At 40.6% G+C, this 21,782-nt stretch overlaps 1 protein-coding gene across 2 annotated transcripts in view; it reads right to left on the reverse strand.

The window, feature by feature from the left end:
* sez6b (seizure related 6 homolog b) overlaps positions 1-21,782 on the reverse strand; it is a 281,236-nt gene that overhangs the window by 76,259 nt on the left and 183,195 nt on the right. For both annotated transcript variants that reach the window (XM_017694856.2, XM_017694855.2), the window contains exon 4: positions 18,904-19,093. In XM_017694856.2, the coding sequence (XP_017550345.1) occupies positions 18,904-19,093 (190 nt within the window). The remainder of the gene's footprint in view (positions 1-18,903; positions 19,094-21,782) is intronic.

Raw genomic sequence — 21,782 nt, forward strand, 5'->3', positions numbered from 1 at the left:
ATGGCATTTCTGTTGATCAACACAACCATTTAATAACCATCTATGATCATTTAAGGTGGGTCAGCGGGGTCAGGTTTCAAATTGACCATTACCAAGTTAGGCCTGGTCAGAGTGGGTCTTAAAGGCTTCAATTCTCTTGTGCAGATCTTTATCTGGTGCTAAAGACATATTAGAGTTGTGGGCACTTTGATTTTAAGGAGCTGTCCTTATAGATTTTGCTCAATAATACAACAATGTAATGTCACTATTACTGGTAACTGTCAGGACAGTTGCTATAATGTTTGATGTTATGACAGTGTGCTAATTTTGTGTACTGTACTTGGCCATCATAAAATCAAACAACATGACATATGACAACATTACTGGTAGCATAACACTAGACGTAATCTGTCTAGACAACTCCTGACAGTATATGACATCTGCCATGACATGTTCATGACATGGTTAAGTCAATGTGATGCATTAAAATGTTCCAGAATGTTTTAGGAAAAACAATAAACTGAACTGCACAGGAGCTCAATTGACCTGCAAGAAAAAACAGGAAAACATCTTGGCCTTCGAGATTGTTAACAAGTACTATGAAGTAAAGGTGGGCGATATGGCAAAAATATAATCTTGTGATACTTCAAGAAATTTCACAATATTTTTTTTTTTCAGATATCTTTTTGGCTATCAAAACACAACTGTGAAATCCAAACAAGTGTGAATACAATGATTGTTATTCAATATTTGGTATACTATGTTGAACTAAATCCAATCAAACAGAACTAATTGTGCCCTCTTTATAATGAAATATGCAGCTGTTGTTCCAAAAGCACTGATGATACGCGCAATATGTTCAGAAAGGTCTATGTTTGAAGGTCTAAATCAAACTGTACAGAATAAAATAAAGCACAATTATTAACATTTTTCCCACCCCGGGCAATGTCAGTGTCTACCAGCTGCATCACGACCCACTTAAGTAATACTGTCTCAAGTGACAGCCACCATCTTGCCCCAAAAGGCAAGACACTGCTCATGATGGCAGCATTTGTTTATTAGATCACACTGGCAATGTTGCACAATGTCGGACACATGCCACTAGCCCAGGGAGTGTGCGCCTGGGGGAATCAACACAGCGTCCCGGGGGGCTTGTGTGTTCCGCAGTGAGAAATCTGCGGACGCTCCAAGACAACTTGACAGTATCCCAGCATCCCCCCTCTGCCTGTGACAGCCCATCTCGGCTCTCAGGCACTTTCACTAAAACCCTGAGCTGCTTTCCTCTTCACTCTAATACCACTCTCTCCCTCTCTCTCCCCCCTTCTGTCTGTCTGCCTCCCACCCACAATAGAGTGATAGATTATCTACACACTGCCAGTGATGGAATTTCTCTTTCGCGCTACATACACAACAGAACTCAAATAATTCACATTGTAACAGGATGTGTATCCAGTACAAAAGCCACCATTTCACGCGGTATGTAAACAACCACGACGGCACGATTGTTTTGGTAAACAATGGCGCGCAGTAATGTTCGAAATGCAATGGATTATTTCGAGCTGTGGATCAATCCTCGCAGAGAAAGTATTGCAGGAAGGCTATTATGGAGAAGCCACAGTGAACTTTAGAACAGTGCCATGTGTTCGTGGAGATAGGATTCATGCACGAAAATGAATGTCAACGTACGTTCACATCTAGAGAGAAAGAAATCTTCCTAAAAAAAAAGTGTGTATGCATTTGTGTGGCTAAAGAAAAGAAAAACGTCTTCCAACTGACCTTCTCATGCTCCGCCCGCAATTACAATTCTTTCAGAGCAACTTTTGCTGTCATGCCTACAGAACTGAACCCTAGTGTTCAGAGCGAGAGTTGCTCACTGTGCCATCTTCCTAGAGATGGGTGAGTTACAACTCTCTTTTATGACCAATGTCCTACATTTTTTCCATGCTGTATCAAACACTGCATGTTTAAAAGTCGGTAGAGCACTTATGAGATGTGTGTTTTTTTACACCTATAACAGTCAATTACTTTTCATTTGGTGTTTTCCAACCTCTTATTATCCTTTAGAAATGAAACAGTTTTTGTTATCGTACCTTTAAGACTTATATATGTAAATGAGCTCTGTTCTTGGAAGGCTATAGAAAAGATACTGGAAATTTGTGAGTATTGGACTGCATTCAGCCACAAGAACATTAGTGAGGTCAGATACTGATGCTGGATGATTAGGTCTGGATCACTCCAGCTTTTCCCAGAAGTATTGGAAATCCATCACTCCATCACTCCAAAGAATACAGCTTGACTGCTCCCCAGTATAATGCTAGGGGCTTTTTCCCCCTCTAACAATTGCTTGGCATTGGGCATTAGGCTAGAAAGTGAAAGTAAACCACAGTTATCAGAGCTGTGTGGGTAAAAGGGCTACATAATAGTGAATGCACAACAAATAGTGAAGAAAAAAAAAAAAATCACAGTTGGTGCTCGTTCACAGTTAGATGACAAAATGTGTTGTAAAAAGCTAAATGTAGAATCTCAAGCTTTATTTTATGTTACTGTGCTATCAGAGCACCTTCAGAGATTTCGTGTAGCTATGTTGGCTTATAATATTAAATATATTCCCACTGGAAGACATTCAAATACAGCATGTTTAAAATAAGAGCTAAAATGGCAAATTGGTAGACGCGGCTGCCTAGACTCGGCTTAGTCTCTGTGTGCAGTCTTGAGAGTGCTTGCTGGCTATGTCCAACAGCAGATAGGGCCCTATGAGGTCCACACTGCCTCACAAGTCTTTTTTTTATTTTTACAATAATAAAAACTTGATTTAGCTACTTATTAGCTAAATTTACTGACCATATGTCACGATTGGCCCCTCCCAGTCTTGTCCATGTGCTCTTGCTTTGTTTCTTCCCAGTCCTGCCCCCTTGTTTTCAGACCCTGCCCCTGATAATCCTTGTTGTCCCTGATTATCCTATCCTTGTTGTATTTAAGCCCTGTGTTTTCCCCTGTGTGGTCGGTGGTCTTTGTATGTATTGTTTGAAGTGTTTGATATGTATTCTGGTGTAGTGTGTTTCCAGTCTGTGCTTACTTAAGTCATGTCTGTCCCTCCTGCTCTCCGTGTTGGCTCGTTGACCCTGGACCATCTTGACCCTGAACCTGGATTTGCCCTTTATAAATCTCGCTTATCTCAACGCATGCATCCGCCTCCTCATCGCTGTCCATCGTTACACCATACCATGTCTGGCTGTTATTTAAAATGACCACATTCTGTAAAGTGAAGTTTTCTTAATGAGACATTATCAGTGCTTTATGAGTGGTATTTCGAATGCTGTGGTAATATGTGCATCTGTGACAGGGTGGAGAGCATCCGTGGAACCCAGACTGCCCAGCTCCATTCCTGTGATGAGGCTGAAGCAGCTGCGTCTCACCAAAGTAGATCTTGAACAATATTGTCAATATAAAATACATTATTATAAATGCTTAACAAAAGTTGTACAGAGGGCAAAAGGGCAGGGGTATATCTTTGCATTTTTGCATGGATGCTACTGCTGGACAAGCTTTACAGAACAAAAATCTCATCCAACCTAATGAGAAGTTGTAGTTGTCAAGATATGTAAATTTAGATTGTGTTATTCAAAGTCTATTTGTTAGGACAGATTAAAGGTAGTTTTGTTTGCCATGCAATCACGCTAACGTTGACATGGATCAAATTCATTGTTGTTTCCAATTTCAATGAGCTGCAACAACTATTCAGGGCTGAGTTTCCCAAAAGCACCAAAGACGATTAGCACAAGGATGACTCTTAAATGGAAGTTTTCAATGGCTGTTGTGAGAATCCATTCAGATTGTGTCATTAACTGCTAGACACATCAAACGTTTGATTTACTCTGACTGGTCTGACAATCAAGAAGGAAGTAATCTCAATGCCCCTAACGCGCTACTCGCTTTCCTCAACCCACCACTGATCACCACACTGAAGCAGATTGTTGCCATTGTTCAGTAAAGCTGGTCTGACCTCACAACAGATTCTATGAAAGAACATTTGTCGGTGAAGCACGGATGAGTCAATGACAATGTATCTCCACACAAGACGCATCACCAACCACTGTGTTTAGCTCAAAATGACGTGTGCCTTCTCAGCCCCCGCACTCACTCACATGACCCCAGAGTTAAACACATCTGCACTAACACACTCTGCAGGCCACAACCAGCATAATTACTGTGGTTCTGCATCATTACTGTCATTCACGCTTCTGACAGAGAAGGCTGCTGCTGCCAGTAGGAAACAATAATGACCCTCTGGACTGCAGAGCATTACAACATGATTATGAACGTGCATATTTTGCAGTGCAGTCGATTCCAAACAGTAGAGCTACATGATACATCATTTAGATATAGATACAGATATTGCAATATTCAAACGAGCCCTCTAACCAATCACATCACCCTTCGCATTTAGTGTATCATTACAAATAAACCACTTTCAAAGACACATACAAGAAATCAATGGTTTATTATGATTAATACTCTCTTGAGAAATCAAAATGTGTTGTCCATTATATGTCAGCTGTTATTCCGTTTAAAAACTCCTTTTTTAAACTGTTATTCCTTTTAAAAATTGTTACAAACATACAGAATTTTTGAATGAAGCTCTTCATGTTAAATATAAAGCAGAGCTCCACTACAAAAGGGTATGAGGGATATGATGTAAAGTCCAGGAAAATAGTTCAAGCTGCAGTGTTCAAACATGAAAGACCCAATTAGAAAACTACAAGCCCAGAGATAACACTACAGCAGGACATTTCATCATGATCTCTGAAGAAATGTGTTTGAATGTGCTAAGGTGGGCATGAGGACATTACAAAATACACTATTTTTTTTATATAAAAGACTTTAAATGAAGCCTGTTCAGAACAAGATCACTGTGCTGGTACTGGTCATATCATCAATTTTCTTCAATCTTCTATTAGGCATTAATTTATAACGACCGTTAAAAAGGCATGCTATTTTAAAACATTCACATAGCAAACAGGTTAATTAGCTCTTTGCGTTCTCATAGCTCATTGATTTCCCTGCTCAAACATGCCTGCATCATTACATTCAAAATGTCTGAATTATTCAAATGTTCTCTGACCAAGTCACTAGATAACTAGAGAAGAATGAACAGAAGTTGGACTGGAGTCACCAACATCCTTCCACAAAGGTTTACAACCTGTATGCTCTCTCTGTGAGGTCTGGTGTGACTTGCTTTTGTGTGGTTATATGATTTACTGGCAGTGACATGTATAAGGCAGTATAAAGTCACTAAATATCTCATCACTGTCATAACAAAACCTTACACAACTGTAACTTCATAAGAAAAGAGAATGTTAATTCTTAAGTTTAACCATATTAACCTGACTTTAAAATCAAAGGCATATTACATACTAAGGCTTATCATTCAGTAAATACAGGACTACTGTGAAAATTGGCTGAGCTACTCTTAAGATACTGAAATGTGTAATACAACTTCATGTTAATGTACTAGGATTTTGGACCACTATTGGTCCATTTGGTATGAAATGTTCATCTGAAGAGCAGCTTGCATCTTTAAATGGTGCAAAAAAAACCAAAAAACCAAAAAAACCCTACAATGTGTTGGTCACAAAGTGGAAGCATGCTAATATTTCTGTAGTTTGCCTTGTAGTTTGAGGATTCAGGTTGGCTTTATGCTGCGTTCGTGCCAAACTTCTGAAGCTATTCGGTGAATCACTGGCAGGGTAGCCAAGTGTCAAAGGAAAGAAGTCGAGAGAGGTTCACATTGAGAGTAGTTCATCTCCTCACTGTGTATCAGGCAAGGGCTTGAGTGAGAAATAAATGAGTGGATGGTCTCAGGGGCTGATGGCTGTACAAACATCTGCAGCTGTCATCAGTGTGAGCGACAGCTGCTGGACCCTAGAGGAGCAGTGGAGGCCGTAGTGTAGAGGACACACACAGTGCTGCATGAACACAGCCAGCAACTCCAAGCAAGACCACACTGTTAAAAATAAAGAGTGCTTTGGGGTGAAGCCATTGTAGAAGTACATTTCATTCCCTTTGTAGATTTTAATGAATGATTCTCCAGGGTATATTTTGTTTTTTCCATCTGAATTTACATGAACAAATTGTAAGGCATATTTAGTAACTGCATGAAATAAATGCAGATTTTTATTTTATTAACAGAATTAACAGAAAATGTGTTTTATGATCATAAACATAACACTATATGCTCACAATTTACTACTGAAAGTAAAAAATCTTAGCCACTCTGCATTATTTTATAAAAATAATTTTCATATTAAAGATTAAAGAACCATTTTTGTAAGCAAGATGTGCAAGTGTGAGGAACCTTAGTTTTTGGACTAAATGTTTTATACCAATTCCTAGAACTGCAAAGCCAAGAACCATGTAGAAACCTTATTTTAAGAGTGTAGCTACAGGCAGCCCATGTTGTTTAAGCACTACTTTTTAAGTCCATAAGCAGCAAACTACTTGAAGAGACACAGGCAGCTCAACAGCTGCCAAGTAGAGATGTTAAGACACAATATTAATCATCAAAATCACTGTAAAGTGGAGGGCTCATCCGCTTGAGTCATGTTCATTTATTCCATCGTTTTATTGATCTCTTTCCCAGAATGGCTAACAAACAAAGTGCTGCTCCTGACAGATGATGACAGTGGCGTATCACTATGTGCTGCTAAAAAGCTATTTGCATGCAATTACTGCTCTTATGACTGCTTGCCAACTGTAAGATGCAGATAAAGCTTCAATAGCCACCAGGCTCTTATGGAGCTGTGTGCCAGCTTAGAAGCATGCAAGGCTCTGTGCTCTCTTTCAAGTGGATGTCTAGAACATGGATTCCCACTTAGGCATGAGTCCACACAGACACGTGTTTGCTTCAGTATTTTGTCTTTGAGTTAGGGTAATCCATATTTTTGCACAGTGTTTGCATGTGTTAATAAGAGTGGTAAAGGATGACTATTAGTGCTAGATTCTTGCTATTACTATTGGGTTACATGTATCAACATACAGTCAAAAAATGAGAAAAAAAAAACATCTACAAGATGGATAATGGTAGTTTTGCTAGTGCCTCGTGGAATTTGGGCCATCTAGATGGCTTACACACTTAAAATTTGTAAATGACATTTTATTTTTTGTTTGAAGCTTATAACAGAAGTCAACTTGTATTTTACACCATGTATGAAGCAGTTTTACAGTAAGTCTTTCAGTAAAGAGTCCTGTCAGAATTGTCACTGCTTTCCATTACTAACAACTGAAGCAGGCTAGACCCCTAGCCAGAGATGTATCTAGGACTTTCAGAAGTGTGACAATTTTTTTTTCTACCATAAAATTGGTCCTTCAAAGTGTAAATCAATACATAATTGGTAGATTCCATACTCAGCTTGTAATTATGTTAGTTAATCTTACATGTTATGTCCTCAGTTTAGTTATACCGGCTGATTTACCTTTAGCCCAGTAGATTGGCAAGCAGACCATTGGTCACAACAACACAGACAACAATCCCACCTAGCAAGTAGCCAACAAAATGGCAAACAAGAGAACAATCTAAGACGAACATTGAGAATTTAGAATGAACAGATGATTCATTTGTGTTAATATACACTCCAGCTGGTTACCCACCCTGTTTAATCTGCAATGAAAACCTGTCAACCACCCAAAAGTCACACACTGAGAGAACTTTTAAAAGAAAGCATTGTACTTTTGCAGAAAGTCACAGGCATGAAAATAGCTGAGCTAAAGCTTAAAGCAGATTAAGGTAAACATTTTCATTTGTTTTATATTATATAGCCCAGTTAAAATTTTACACCAATAAAATTAACATAAAAAGTTGTGGCTGCCAAGATAGTTTAATTTTTGTTGAAACAAGACAAAATGGCTCTTTACATTTGGGTTGCCAACCCAATTTTACAAGTTTAACCCTTATGTTTTTCAGTCAGTACATAACAATGAAAAAAGATTCACACTATAGTACTTGTAGAGTTTAAATACAGTAAGTCTGATTATATATAAAATAAAAAATGAACCAAAAAAATGCACACATGAACTTTTAAGAAATCATTAGGCCTAGAAGGCCCTGAGGGTTCCCCACAGGTTTATACCCATAAAGCTACATGCATGAGATATTTATACAACTATTATGAATATATAATTCACTATCACAACAAAAACCTGATCTCTCTAAAAAGGAAACTACAGGTGGAGGAAAAAAACTTGAATGTACACTAATACAATGAGATTTTATTCCAAGCAATTTTCAATCATTTCTTTTCTATTTCATTCATCAAATGTTCACACAATAAAAAAGGAAATGTGTAAAAGTAGAAAAAAAGTTTATATATGTTAATGACAGCAACAATTTACTCTAAAAAAGCTTTCCTTAGAAAGAAAAAAGTTAAATATATAGTGAAAGACTGTGGAGAGAGTAAGAGTGACAGAGCGCTGCCACTCTATCATAAACTAAGCCTGTTGGAGGCTTCAGGATGGAGGTGCTTTAGCCTCATTAACAGCTCCCTCAATGTTATGAGGTAGGAGAGCATTAAAGTTAATGTTGCAGAAATGAGCCGGCCTCAGCCAGAGGTGAACCTGCCAGAGAGGTGAAATAGAGCCTGGACCACACCGCTCCTTAACACACACTTTTGAACACACTCGCTCCACTAAATGTCAGAGCACCCTCTGGAAACTCTCCGGAAGAGAGAGAGAGAGAGAGAGAGAGAGAGAGAGAGAGACAGAGAGACAGAGAGAGTGAGTGAGTGAGTGAGAGAGAGAGATTGTGTGAGTGAGAGAGAGAGATTGTGTGAGTGAGAGAGATTGTGTGAGTGAGTGAGAGATTGTGTGAGTGAGTGAGAGATTGTGTGAGTGAGTGAGTGAGTGAGTGAGTGAGTGAGTGAGTGAGTGAGTGAGAGAGAGAGAGAGAGAGAGAGAGAGAGAGAGTGAGTGAGTGAGATTGTGTGAGTGAGTGAGAGAGTTTGTGTGAGTGAGTGAGTGAGTGAGTGAGTGAGTGAGTGAGTGAGATTGTGTGAGTGAGTGAGAGAGTTTGTGTGAGTGAGTGAGTGAGTGAGTGAGTGAGTGAGTGAGTGAGTTTGTGTGAGTGAGTGAGTGAGTGAGTTTGTGTGAGAGAGAGAGAGATTGATTGTGTGAGTGAGTGAGTGAGTGAGTGAGTGAGTGAGTGAGTGAGTGTGTGAGTGAGTGAGATTGTGTGAGTGAGAGAGAGAGATTGTGTGAGTGAGTGAGAGATTGTGTGAGTGAGTGAGTGAGTGAGTGAGTGAGTGAGTGAGTGAGTGAGTGAGAGAGAGAGAGAGAGAGAGAGAGAGAGAGAGAGAGTGTGAGTGAGTGAGTGAGTGAGTGAGATTGTGTGAGTGAGTGAGTGAGTTTGTGTGAGTGAGTGAGTGAGTGAATGAGATTGTGTGAGTGAGTGAGATTGTGTGAGTGAGTGAGATTGTGTGAGTGAGTGAGTGAGTGAGTTTGTGTGAGTGAGTGAGTGAGTGAGTGAGTGAGTGAGTGAGTTTGTGTGAGTGAGATTGTGTGAGTGAGTGAGAGAGTGTGTGAGTGAGTGAGAGAGTGTGTGAGTGTGTGAGTGAGAGAGTGTGTGAGTTTGTGTGAGTGAGATTGTGTGAGTGAGAGAGAGTTTGTGTGAGAGTTTGTGTGAGTGAGTGAGTGAGTGAGTTTGTGTGAGTGAGTGAGTGAGTGAGTGAGTTTGTGTGAGTGAGTGAGTGTGTGAGTGAGTGAGATTGTGTGAGTGAGAGAGAGAGATTGTGTGAGTGAGTGAGAGATTGTGTGAGTGAGTGAGTGAGTGAGTGAGTGAGTGAGTGAGTGAGTGAGTGAGTGAGAGAGAGAGAGAGAGAGAGAGAGAGTGTGAGTGAGTGAGTGAGTGAGATTGTGTGAGTGAGTGAGTGAGTTTGTGTGAGTGAGTGAGTGAGTGAATGAGATTGTGTGAGTGAGTGAGATTGTGTGAGTGAGTGAGATTGTGTGAGTGAGTGAGTGAGTGAGTGAGTTTGTGTGAGTGAGTGAGTGAGTGAGTGAGTGAGTGAGTTTGTGTGAGTGAGATTGTGTGAGTGAGTGAGAGAGTGTGTGAGTGAGTGAGAGAGTTTGTGAGTGTGTGAGTGAGAGAGTGTGTGAGTTTGTGTGAGTGAGATTGTGTGAGTGAGAGAGAGTTTGTGTGAGAGTTTGTGTGAGTGAGTGAGTGAGTGAGTTTGTGTGAGTGAGTGAGTGAGTGAGTGAGTGAGTGAGTGAGTGAGTTTGTGTGAGTGAGTAAGTGAGTGAGTGAGAGAGAGAGAGAGAGAGAGAGAGAGATTGATTGTGTGAGTGAGTGAGTGAGTGAGTGTGTGAGATTGTGTGAGTGAGTGAGAGAGTGTGTGAGTGTGTGAGTGAGAGAGTGTGTGAGTGAGTGAGTGAGATTGTGTGTGAGTGAGTGAGTGAGTGAGTGAGTGAGTGAGTGAGTGTGAGAGAGAGAGAGAGAGAGAGAGAGAGAGAGAGAGAGAGAGAGAGAGAGAATCCCAATCCGAAGCTGACAGTAATATACAAGAAATATAAAAGACTAAAGGGTCACAGAGAGATCAAAGAAGAGAAGAACAAAGAAATGCATACAGTTATCAGTCAGGCCTGTCTGAACACATTGCAGCTTTAACTTTCACGGAAATCCTATAAGCCAGTCAGACTTCTCACTTCACATTGAGGCAGACATGGCCATCTCTGATAACTCAAAGTCATAGCTCTACAGGTCAGGATTCATTAGCCACTCTGACAAGGTGCTTCATTAGGAGCAAGCTAATTATCCAGGTCTTGGAAAGACACTATATTCTATCCACATCTATTCAGATGCGTCTCCTCCTTCCCGCCTGTCTAATCAAAATGTTTGTACATTATCCAGCCAGACAAGGTGAGCGTAAAGATCAAAGACAATGGAAATTCTTGCTTTCCATCTTCTGAAATGCTTCACCAGTGGATGACACTGAAACAAAAGCAAATTGTTCTACATACACTTTTTGAAAATAAAGAGCTCTCGGTTTGGATGTGCAGCGCTAGGAAGAAGCATTCCTCGGTTTAGAACCTTTGCATTATGTTGATGTTCTTTAAACCTTTAAAAGATTGTTCGCATTCTGAAACTATATTTTAAAACTCAGACGTGATGGTCAGATCTCACATGATTTTTCAGACCATGTCATGCATCATTTACATGTGAAGGCTAAAAAGAAGGTGAATGAAGATCTCTACAACAGTAGATAATTCACTCACATCCTCTGAAGACACATCCATCACCATGTTTGGACTGAGCTCTCTTTGAATACTCTTTTAACACGCTGTGTATGCAAGTACACATTTTCATTAGAGACGTCTTCAAATCCCCAAAGCATAGTGTTGCTTTGACCTCACAGGCTTATTATTCAGTAACTACAAGAACTCCAACACAAACTGGTTGAAGTATTCTTAGATTACAGAAGCGTGCAATAAAACTTTGAGCCTTTCAGTGGGTCCTGGCCTTTTAAGGGGTAAAAGTATCATCCATTAAAAGGTCTTCAGGGAAGCAAAAGATGTTCTTCATAGCACTGCCTTGAAGGTCTGTAAGCAGTGTTTATTCGATTTGCTTCTCGCCTGCTCATGTTTTGTATAGATGCAATGATGACTGAAAAGATTCTTTAAAGCAGAGATGTTAACTCTCATGACTACTACGGCACCACTGTAAGATGCAAGTAGGCATGTTTACAATCGATGTAGTGATGAATAGTGCGGAATACCCACAAGTGCAGATGACAGAGGATGGAGAGGTGGTGCCCGAGCCTCACATGCTACAAGCTGCAAGTGACAGCAGAAGGAGGGTGGCAGCCGGGAGAGAGAATGACAACAGCTACAAAAGGTATGACGTTTGCACATGTGAACTGAACTCCACCTCCCTCCTGTTCCGCAGCGAGACCACTAGACTGTGCCTCACATTCAGTCCCAGTGGCCAGGCTGGGGAGAGGGGGTGATGACAAGGAGGTAAAGTAATAATCTGTCTTTCTCTATTGGCTCATGTGCCTTTAAAAAGAACAAAAGGGAACAGAGATGAGAGGCATGAACAGCAGCAAATAACTGGTTTTGTGTTTGTTTGGAATGACAGTAAAGTTAAAATGGTTCTGCAACCCTGCCTGCAGCATCCTTCCTGTGCTTGGGTTAGCATGCTGCATGCTACAGATAGATTTTTCATTTAGGCTTTTTAATGTCAAACCTGCAAGAAGTAATTCTGCAATAGTAACCTGATCATACCTGCATCTTTGAGCTTCAGAACAAGGTTCTGAGTACAGTTTTGTAACAGTTCAGGTCATCTATGACTTGAGCCCCAGAATCTCTCCAGATTTTACATGCTGACTTGATTTTAAAATGTACTATGTTGCCTGGTTTTGCACATCTTAAAGCAGGATTTTTAACAGAACTCCTTAAAACACTTAAAAATCATGAAGAAGTTGGCGAGTTCTTGAGTTTGAGAGAATTTTCTCCCCTCTTACATGAAACTTGCTCAGTCCGCAGAATATTTTTAAACTCTGTTTAAGGGCGTTTTCACACTAGAGTTTTTCTGTCTGGATGCAGGACCCCTTCCACTGTGAGTAAGGATGTTTGGTCAAGCGTAAAAGCTGCTTTCAAGCCTGGGAGTTGTCCAGAGAACCAGTCTCTGGTCATCCTGAAATCGATGGTCTGGGGTTCACTTCCAGCTAACTCTGGTGCAGTCCACTGGGCATGTGAAAGCTATCTGCTCTTGGTGCTGCATATTGGGTTGCATGATTGGTTCAAGTTATCACATTAGTTTTCAAGTTTCATGATGGCAGCAAAAGAATTGCTTTGGAAAAAAGTGCTGTCCTTTGCACAATCAATCCAGAGTTCGGATGAAATTCTTGTGTGTGAAAGCAAACCAGTGATACTGATCCCCTCCTCTTAAACCAGCCTAGAATTGGTCCTGGGTGTGGTATCAAATATTCAGGACAAGTAGGAAATGCCCTAAGACAGAGTTTTTATCTTGTGTCTATGTTAAATATATTTTCATGTCATCTGAATAAGAAACTCCTTGTTGCTGTGACAATAGTAATAATGAAAGGCATCTACTTAATGTTTAGATGGTACTGAACTCTTATCACCATGCAAGAATACTTGACTACAGAGCTGTATTATATTATTTTCTTAAAGGTTATTGCCCCTAAATTATGAAACTATCATAAAATCATTGTCTCTGTATTTCCATAGATCACATGGTCAAACCACTTGAATTCTTTAGGTCACAACATGCACAACAAACTCTAGTGTTTAATTAACTCCCACACAGTTCACTGAAGCCAACACTAACACTGACTTAACTAAGTGCTATATATAGGAAAAGATGTGTCACATAAGTTAAATAGCAGGACTTTGGGTCAGTTCAGCAATTAAGGCCCTGTTTCAACACTTTTGTAAGCTGACGTGGGTGGAAACAGAGAAAGAAAGTGTGTGTCTGTGTGAATGAGCGAGGGCAAAAGATGCCTAGACACATAAACCAGCACAGCGCTCTCATCCATCTTCTCATAGATCAGCTGCCTATGTCTGCGCACAATTGCCTCTTCCACCCCCACGTTTACTAGGATGCTATAAAGCACAGGCTGCCAGATAAGGCCACGGCAGCACTGTGAAAGAGTTTAATATCATATCATAACGCACTTTTACTCAAGCTTTACAGCCATGCTGAAAACAATAAAGTTTTACTGTAACATTCACTAAAGCTGAGAACAGTGGAACAGCACATTTGAGCGGGCCAGTAAACGCTGTGGAGTACTGAGCTGCTGTCTGTGCTGCATTAATATGTAAAATAAAGGCCAAAGTCCAGAAGCATGGTGGGGGTCCAACAGCGGCGGGCGTTATTAACGCCTCTTTAGTTTTAATTTAATGTTGGCTAATGGGAAGTCAATTTGTTTTCAGGGCAGTTTTTCACTGAAATTTCAATGGGCTGCTAATTAAGATGACCTCATTATTGCCTAATTATTGAGCATGCCCGGAGAACTGATTCTTATAGTGCTTTGAAATGAAAAATCTTTCCTGTTACCATTAGAGTTTAGCATTATCAGCTAAGCTTTAAAACAGTAAAATGTGCATTAATTGTAAATTGTATTGTATAAAACAAGTGAATCCACCCTTTTATTTCTACACTTATTATCCAGTTACTGGCTGCTCAATATGCACAACAGCCATTCTTTAACCATATACAGTTGTATGAAAATGTTTTCACACTCCTGGGCCATAGTGCATCAAATATTTAAAAATATTAAGAAAACATGCTTTTTAATGATACAAACCCTTTAAGGGGCTAAACAAAGTAAGTAGAGGTCTGGTCTCACTGTGACTGCGTATCAGCAGGTGAAAGGGTGCGTGGGTGTGTATGTGTATGTGGCTGGTGGGAGTCTTGCTCTGCAGTGTTCATGTCCTGAGGGACTCACTGTGAGGAGGGTGTAATGTATGAGAGTGTACACAGCCCAGATCAGCCTCAGAGAGACACCCCACACACACATACAGGAGTCCTGTACTGAGGGTAGCACTGATCCCAGGCACCCCACAGTTTACACAACGCACACCATATGCACATTCCTATACAGCACAGTTCAGTAATGCGCAACAGAGTCAAACAAGCTCTTTTCAGCCAATTCAGTTTTAATGACTGGAAAACGTTCTCGCCCTAAATCAAAGAAAAGATTTGGGTGACCACTGATTTCTAGTGTTAGTTACCAGTGTTAGCCTCATAGCTCCAGTTTAAAATTAAAGAAGTAAAACGCGGACAAGAAACAAGTTGCAAGTGATTGACTATATCCGGTGTAAGTGGAAAATTGGGAAAAATTTTCCCCAAACTATTCCTTTAAAGATATTTTACTGTCCTTTCTCTGATTGGATACTGAATGAAGGGAGCAGTGATCTGTTTCCTCCCTGTTCCCCATATATACAGATTCTATTATAAGCAAGTAGTGAAAGCACTATTTTTTATCCCGGTTGAACGTGTTGTTGAAATGAAAGGATTATATTAAAACAGAGGGACCCTGAAACCAAGACAAATCCAAGATCATTAGTTCACAGAGACCAGACACCTGTATTAACCAGCTGTAAGTGTTAGATATTGCTACATTCCAGTGAAGGTGAACTGATGGGCATCATCGCAGCTTGTGACATTTGAGCCATCATTGGTTTCCGTGGCGATGACGAAGGTGATTTCCTGCTGAAAGGCCAGTGAGGTCTTCACTTCCCCTGCTCTCTCCCCTCCCTGACTCCACTCCATCAATCCTGCCTTGTTTGTGTTTAACCTTTAGCTAGATGTGAAGGGAGGGGCGAAGCTGCCCTTTCGTTGTGATGTGAATTATTGAGAGGCCTAAATTTTTAATGCTCTCGTCTCCGACACAGTCTGCCATTTAGAGGATCCCTCATCCATCAAACCACGCAGACTGCTTCCAGGCCGGGCAGGGTGGGTGCAGAGGACAGGTGAGGTGCCCAGCAGACGTCGCGCGTCAGTGCAGTGTGGCATGGACATCCTGGCAAAGCCTCATTAACACTCAGCAGCAGGTTGCCAACCAGTTTTCCCCACTGACTCCACGCAGCTGTTGTCTTTTTGTTTTGATTGTCTTTTGGTGTACACTTTACACTCACCAGCCACTTTATTAGGTACTTTATTGGGTTGGACCCCCTTTTGCCTTCAGAACTGCCTTAATTCTTTGTGGCACACTTTCAACAAGGTGTTGGAAACATTCCTCAGAGATTTTGGTTGGTTATTTGAGTTACTGTTGCCTTTCTATCATCTGGAACCAGTCTGCCCATTCTCCTCTGACCTCTCACATCAACAAGGCATTTTCATCCACACAACTGCCACTCACTGGATATTTTCTCTTTTTCTGACCGTTCTCTGTAAAGCCTAGAGATGGTTGTGTGTGAAAATCCCACTAAATCAGCAGTTTCTGAAATACTCAGACCAGCCTGTCTGGCACCAACAACCACGCCACGTTCAAAGTCACTTTAATCACCTTTCTTCCCCATTATGATGCTCGGTCTGCACTTCGGCAAGTTGTCTTGACCCCCTCTACTTGCCTAAATGCATTGAGTTGCAGCCATGTGATTGGCTGATTAGCCATTTGTGTTAACAAGCAATTGTACCTAATAAAGTGGCCAATGAGTGTATATTTACTTACACAGACCATTCTACCAAATTACTTAAAAAAGATATAAATTAAGAAAGCAATCAAGCATTAGACAGATATTTACAAGGGTTATGCAATTTTGCTATTTAAATTAATTGAGATAGTAATAAAGTAAATATAAACAAAATCATCATTTATAGGTTACTTTTTATTGGGAGGTGTCAGTCGCAAAACCACACCCTAAATTTGAACTTTATTTAAACATTCTCAGTTTTAGTCCATACACAGAGCCTTATTTTAGCTATGCCCCTGCATTTTAGAGCAGGAAGTGAAGCGGCTTCCCTGTCCCTCAGGGTGAGTAGTTAAATCCCATTGTTTTGAAGTACATGTGCCCCAAAGCCTGAAAATCAGTGTGTAACATTAAGAATGGATGCTACCAAAACTCCTGTTCTGCATAACATGCTACCATCATCCCTTTACTTTGTAAAACTGTTGTTTAAAGCATGTTTTCCATGTGTGAAGGCAGACTAGCAAATACTTTTGGCAATTGCACATGTAACTAAATCACCTGCATGCAAAACAAGATTGCATGCACAATAATGTCAAATTCAATTTGAAATGAAGTGTCTTCTACTCAACATTCAAACACATCATCGATTGACTAATAGCATGTGACAGCAGTCTCTACAGCAAGACTTTTCAGTTTAACCCCTTAAAATCCCAGGCTATGGGAAGGGACTATAGTGTAAACTTGTGAAACTAGTCAAGTTATAGAAGTGTGTAATAAAATTCTGGGCCTTGGCCATTTAAGAGGTTAAAGACTAGGAAAACCGCTTCTATCATGTTTAGAAGATATGAGGAACTACAGCTATTTTTGGGTGGATTTTTGGCACTGAGTTGTTTTGAATTTTTGTTTTTAAGCTGATAAAGCAGAAGGCTTATCTTATTGCAGCACTATAACTGTGGTAACTATCAAATCATCATGATGATGGAGAGAATGGATTACTCAAATGACAGAAAGGACAACAGGTGGGGAGGTCAGCAAACTAAAAGCAATAGTTAGACTATTTAGAAACTCTACTTCAGTTTGGACTCTTTTCTCTGGATGAAAGGTTTGTCTCTGGCACCCCTTCGTTTTCCTGAATAAAGATCAAATTTTGTTCACTGACTGAGGAAGGGTTACACCAAAGCTTGAATTCTGTCAAATCAATGAGACTGAGAGATACACAGCTGCATGACAGTATACTGCATAACAGTAAAGTGTATATTAAACTAGTTTTAGACCTTTAAATGACAGGCTGGATTCTCAAATCAGCAGAGTCAAACATAAGTGACATGGAAAAACAGGGTTATAGATGCAGCCATTACTACTGGTACTAAAGCTCTCTATATAAAGCTATATACTTTATACATTTCAAGTGACGGAGTTACTGTTACAAAAGCAAGTAGTTTTCGATTGCTGCAGAGCATGACGAGCATAATCGCTGCTGCAATATCAGCTATTTTTGCCTTTGCCAATCTGCCCAGATCTACCCAGCATGTCTGTTGGAGCTCATAAGAAGGAGGGGTGGGGTAATTGCGAGTTTTGTATAGAAATTGAAAGTCATTATGGATGGAGCTCCTGTGGATGATCGCCACCAGCATTAAAGAAGCATGAAAGGCTCCCCCTGTTAACCAGCAGGATCTGCTCCCTGGGGGGTACACCACCACTGATTACTCCACCACCACCACAGAAACACAGAGAGAGAGGGAGAGAGAAAGAGAGAAAGAGAGAGAGAGAGAGAGAGAGAGAGAGAGAGAGAGAGAGAGAGAAAATGAGCGAGAAACAGAAAGCGAATAACAGAGGGAGTCAGAGGAAGGAAAATGAGAGGGAAGAAAATGAGGGAGAGGAAAGAGAGAGCATGTAATAAAGGGAGTGAGAGAGACAGACAGATAGAGAGAAAAGGGAATGAGAGAGGGTAAAAAGATATAGATGAGACAGCACAAATGAGAGAGAGAGAGACAAAAAGAAGAGAATAGAAAAGAAATAGACAAAGAGAGAAAAAAAGAGAGAACGAGAGAGAGAAGGGGAGAAGAGAAAAAAGAGGGCACAAATTAAAAAGAGATGGAGTGTGAGGTAAAAAAGAGAGAATAGAAGAGAAATTGACAAAGAGAGAGAAAAAAAGAGAATGAAAGAGAGCGAGTGAGAGAGAATAAGAATGCAGAAAATGGCTGCGTTATTCAACAGCCACATTAGAGGTGTGTGAAAGTGCATTACCCCACTGCAAAACCTGCCACGGTTCATTAGTTCACAGAAACAAAAGGATTTGCCTGTGTACAAAAGTCATTCTCTTTTTTCATCCAACACCTCTCACGATGGAGGTTCACATCACAGCTTGATAACCTTTTCCGATCCAAGCGTCACTCTTCCTGACATCTCTGTTAGAGGTCTATTAGCAGGGTAATGTTACTCCACCCTTTCTGTGGTGTAATTATGCGGCTTATTGACAGCAGTTGTCATTTTCAGGCTAACTTAAGCATATTATGTTGACAAGCGATAACAAGAAGTGTTTCCCCCTCAGTGCACAGAGAGCCTGTCGTAATGGAAAGTAATGATTGAGCGCTCCCTCCTCCCAGACGCGTAATCACACTTGCCAATCTAATCAGTAAGTGTACGCTCCTAAGCAGGTTTGTTTCAAGCCCTGGCTTGGTGCCAGGCTCACACACTGCTGCCAGTGCAGGTGTTTGTGTGTGCGTGCGTGTGTCTGTGTGTGTGTGTGGTGGGTAGGGGACTCTGTACTAGGGGGCTCACCTTGGTAGCGCAGCAGGAAGGAGCCGGGCCGAAGCTGCTGACTGTGGAAATGAATGGAGATCTGATTGCTGTAGCTTCGGACCACCAGGCCTTTCATCAGGATGGACTCGTTGGCCAGCACAGACGGCTGACGTCCACCCAGATCTTCAAACCTGACCGAGTCTCCTTCAGCCAAACTGACATTCATCACCTGAGAGACAGAAAGAAAGAGACAAAGAGAAGGGAGTGTTAGATAATGGCAGAGGACATCTAGGCCTAATTGTTTCAAGGAAGTAAAAAAAAACATCTGTGATTTTTAGTTTCCATTTACCTCAATCCTAGACTGTTGGTTTTACCCAAAATGTAACAGGGCCTACAAACTACTGTAGTCACATGTTAGATTTAGTTTTGACACTAGGTCTTAACATAGACAAGCTTAATATCCTACTGCAAACCTCAGCAATCTCCAACCATTACCTAATTTCATATGAGCTACGACTTAGCCATAATATATATATTATTCAACAAAGCGCTCAATAAAACCTTTTAATGCCCTACAATTTATAGAAAATCTCCCAGAACTATCAACGTCAGTTTTCACTCCATCAGACCCAATGGAACTAGATTTATTAATCGATTATTTAGAAAATACCTTACGATCCACTTTAGAAAATGTGGCCACACTTAAAATAAAAAGAATAAGGCAGAAAAAGCTCGCCCTGTGGTACAACGATAAAACCCGGACCTTAAAACAAACAGTTCGGAAATTAGAGCGGAAATGGCGACAAACCAAGCTGGAAGTGTGCCACTCTGCCTGGAAGGACAGCCTTATAGAGTATAGAAATGCCCTCACTGAAGCTCGCTCAGCATATCTGGCCTCGCTGTTCGAGAATAATAAGTATAATCCTAGAGCACTGTTTAATGTGATTTCCCGAATCACAAAAAATCAGGCAGGTACTGAACCAGAAATTCCAGCAACTCTCACTAGTGAAGTTTTTATGGACTTCTTTAATAATAAAATTGAAAATATTAGACAACAAATTCAACCCACAGTATCAAATCCAGCTTGGCTGTCATCTGACTTGGCTGATATAAAACAAAACACAGTTGTAGAAAAAAGCCTGGAAACTTTTTATCCACTCCCACAGCTAGAACTAGAGAAGATTGTCTCTTCTGCAAATTGCATAACCTGCATACTCGATGCAATTCCATCAAAATTACTCAAAGAAGTACTGCCAGTTATTATAAACCCTATTTCAACTATAGTAAACTCGTCCCTTAGTCTGGGCCATGTACCCAAAGCTTTTAAACTAGCAGTTATCAAACCCCTGATCAAGAAACCAAATCTTGATGTTAGCATACTGTCTAACTACAGACCTATTTCTAACTTACCATTTATATCTAAGATCTTAGAAAAAGCTGTGGCCCAACAACTTAGTTCATATCTACATAAGAACCATATATATGAAAAATTTCAATCTGGATTCAGGCCACACCACAGCACTGAGACGGCTCTAGTTAAGATACCTAATGTTCTTCTTCTTGCCTCTGATCAAGGCTACGTATCCCTGTTAGTGCTACTTGAACTCAGGGCAGCTTTCTATACAATAGACCAAAATATTCTCCTAGAAAGGTTAGAAAACATGGTTGGAGTCACAGGGACGGCCCTATCATGGCTCAGATCTTACCTAACAGAACGTTATCAGTTCCTTAGTGTAAACAATTTATCTTCCAATTATTCAAAAGTAAGATTTGGAATTCCGCAAGGCTCTATTTTAGGACCATTATTATTTACACTATACATGTTACCGGTAGGCACAGTTATAAGTAACCATGTCATTAACTTTCATTGTTATGCAGACGATATGCAACTGTACATATCAGCCAAGCCTGATGACAAATACAGGTTAAAGAAAATAGAGGACTGTGTAAAAGACTTGAAATGCTGGATGTCACGTAACTTCCTCCTATTAAACAGTAACAAAACAGAGGTTCTTGCTCCTGAGTACCTGCAAGACCTTACTTCCCATTACATGCCATCATGACTACTCAGATCACAGAGTGCTGGCTTATTAATAGTCCCCAGAATTCAGAAGGTTTCAGCTAGGGGAAGAGCTTTTACTTATAAAGCCCCCAAACTCTGGAATGATCTTCCAGAAACTGTTTGGGACTCAGACACAGTCTCAATCAATAAGACTAGGCTGAAAACTCACTTGTTCAGTTTAGCATTTGGTAATTAATTGTTCCCCCTTAGATAAAGGCAGCAGATCCAGGGGTCCATGGACACAGGGAATTATAGTAAACTGAGATGCTGGTGCTGTCGTCCCGCTGCTCGCACGTGGTCACTCAGGTTTGTGGACGGTGGAGCGGAGGGATGCCAAACTGTTTCAAAGTGCTCTCTTGACTGTGTCTCCTTCTGGTTCTCTCCTTTTAGTTGCTGGGATATAAGGAGGACAGAAGAATGCTGCCGTGGCTTTTGCTCCTTATTCTTGTGTTTCGTTGTCTGCTGAGTATTTGATATTGTGTAGGACTTTCTGTGTATGACCTTGTTTCTGTGACCCTTTGTTTTTGATACTGCCTCATCCTCAAAACTAGATTGCCTGACTATCGTGTATATAGCTTTTGTAAATATATTAGTGGTTGTTTGTGCACCTGGGTAAGTAGGAAGTGGCTGCCATTTTGTTTGGGTTGTGGGCTTGTCTCTGTTTCTACATAGGGAGTTAGTGAGGCTTGACGTACCTTTATTGTTGGAGGTAAGATAGCTTGTGTCCCTTTTTGTTTTCAGTGTGGGGTTTTGGTTGTTATGTTGGCCTGGGCCACTTCTGAAATGTATCCCAGTGTTGCACATTGTCTCACTTATATATACATATATATAGGCCCTTGTAAGACCTAGCAGATTG

This window comes from Pygocentrus nattereri, chromosome 17, assembly GCF_015220715.1.
Source record: "Pygocentrus nattereri isolate fPygNat1 chromosome 17, fPygNat1.pri, whole genome shotgun sequence".
In the NCBI taxonomy this organism is placed as follows: Eukaryota; Metazoa; Chordata; class Actinopteri; order Characiformes; family Serrasalmidae; genus Pygocentrus; species Pygocentrus nattereri.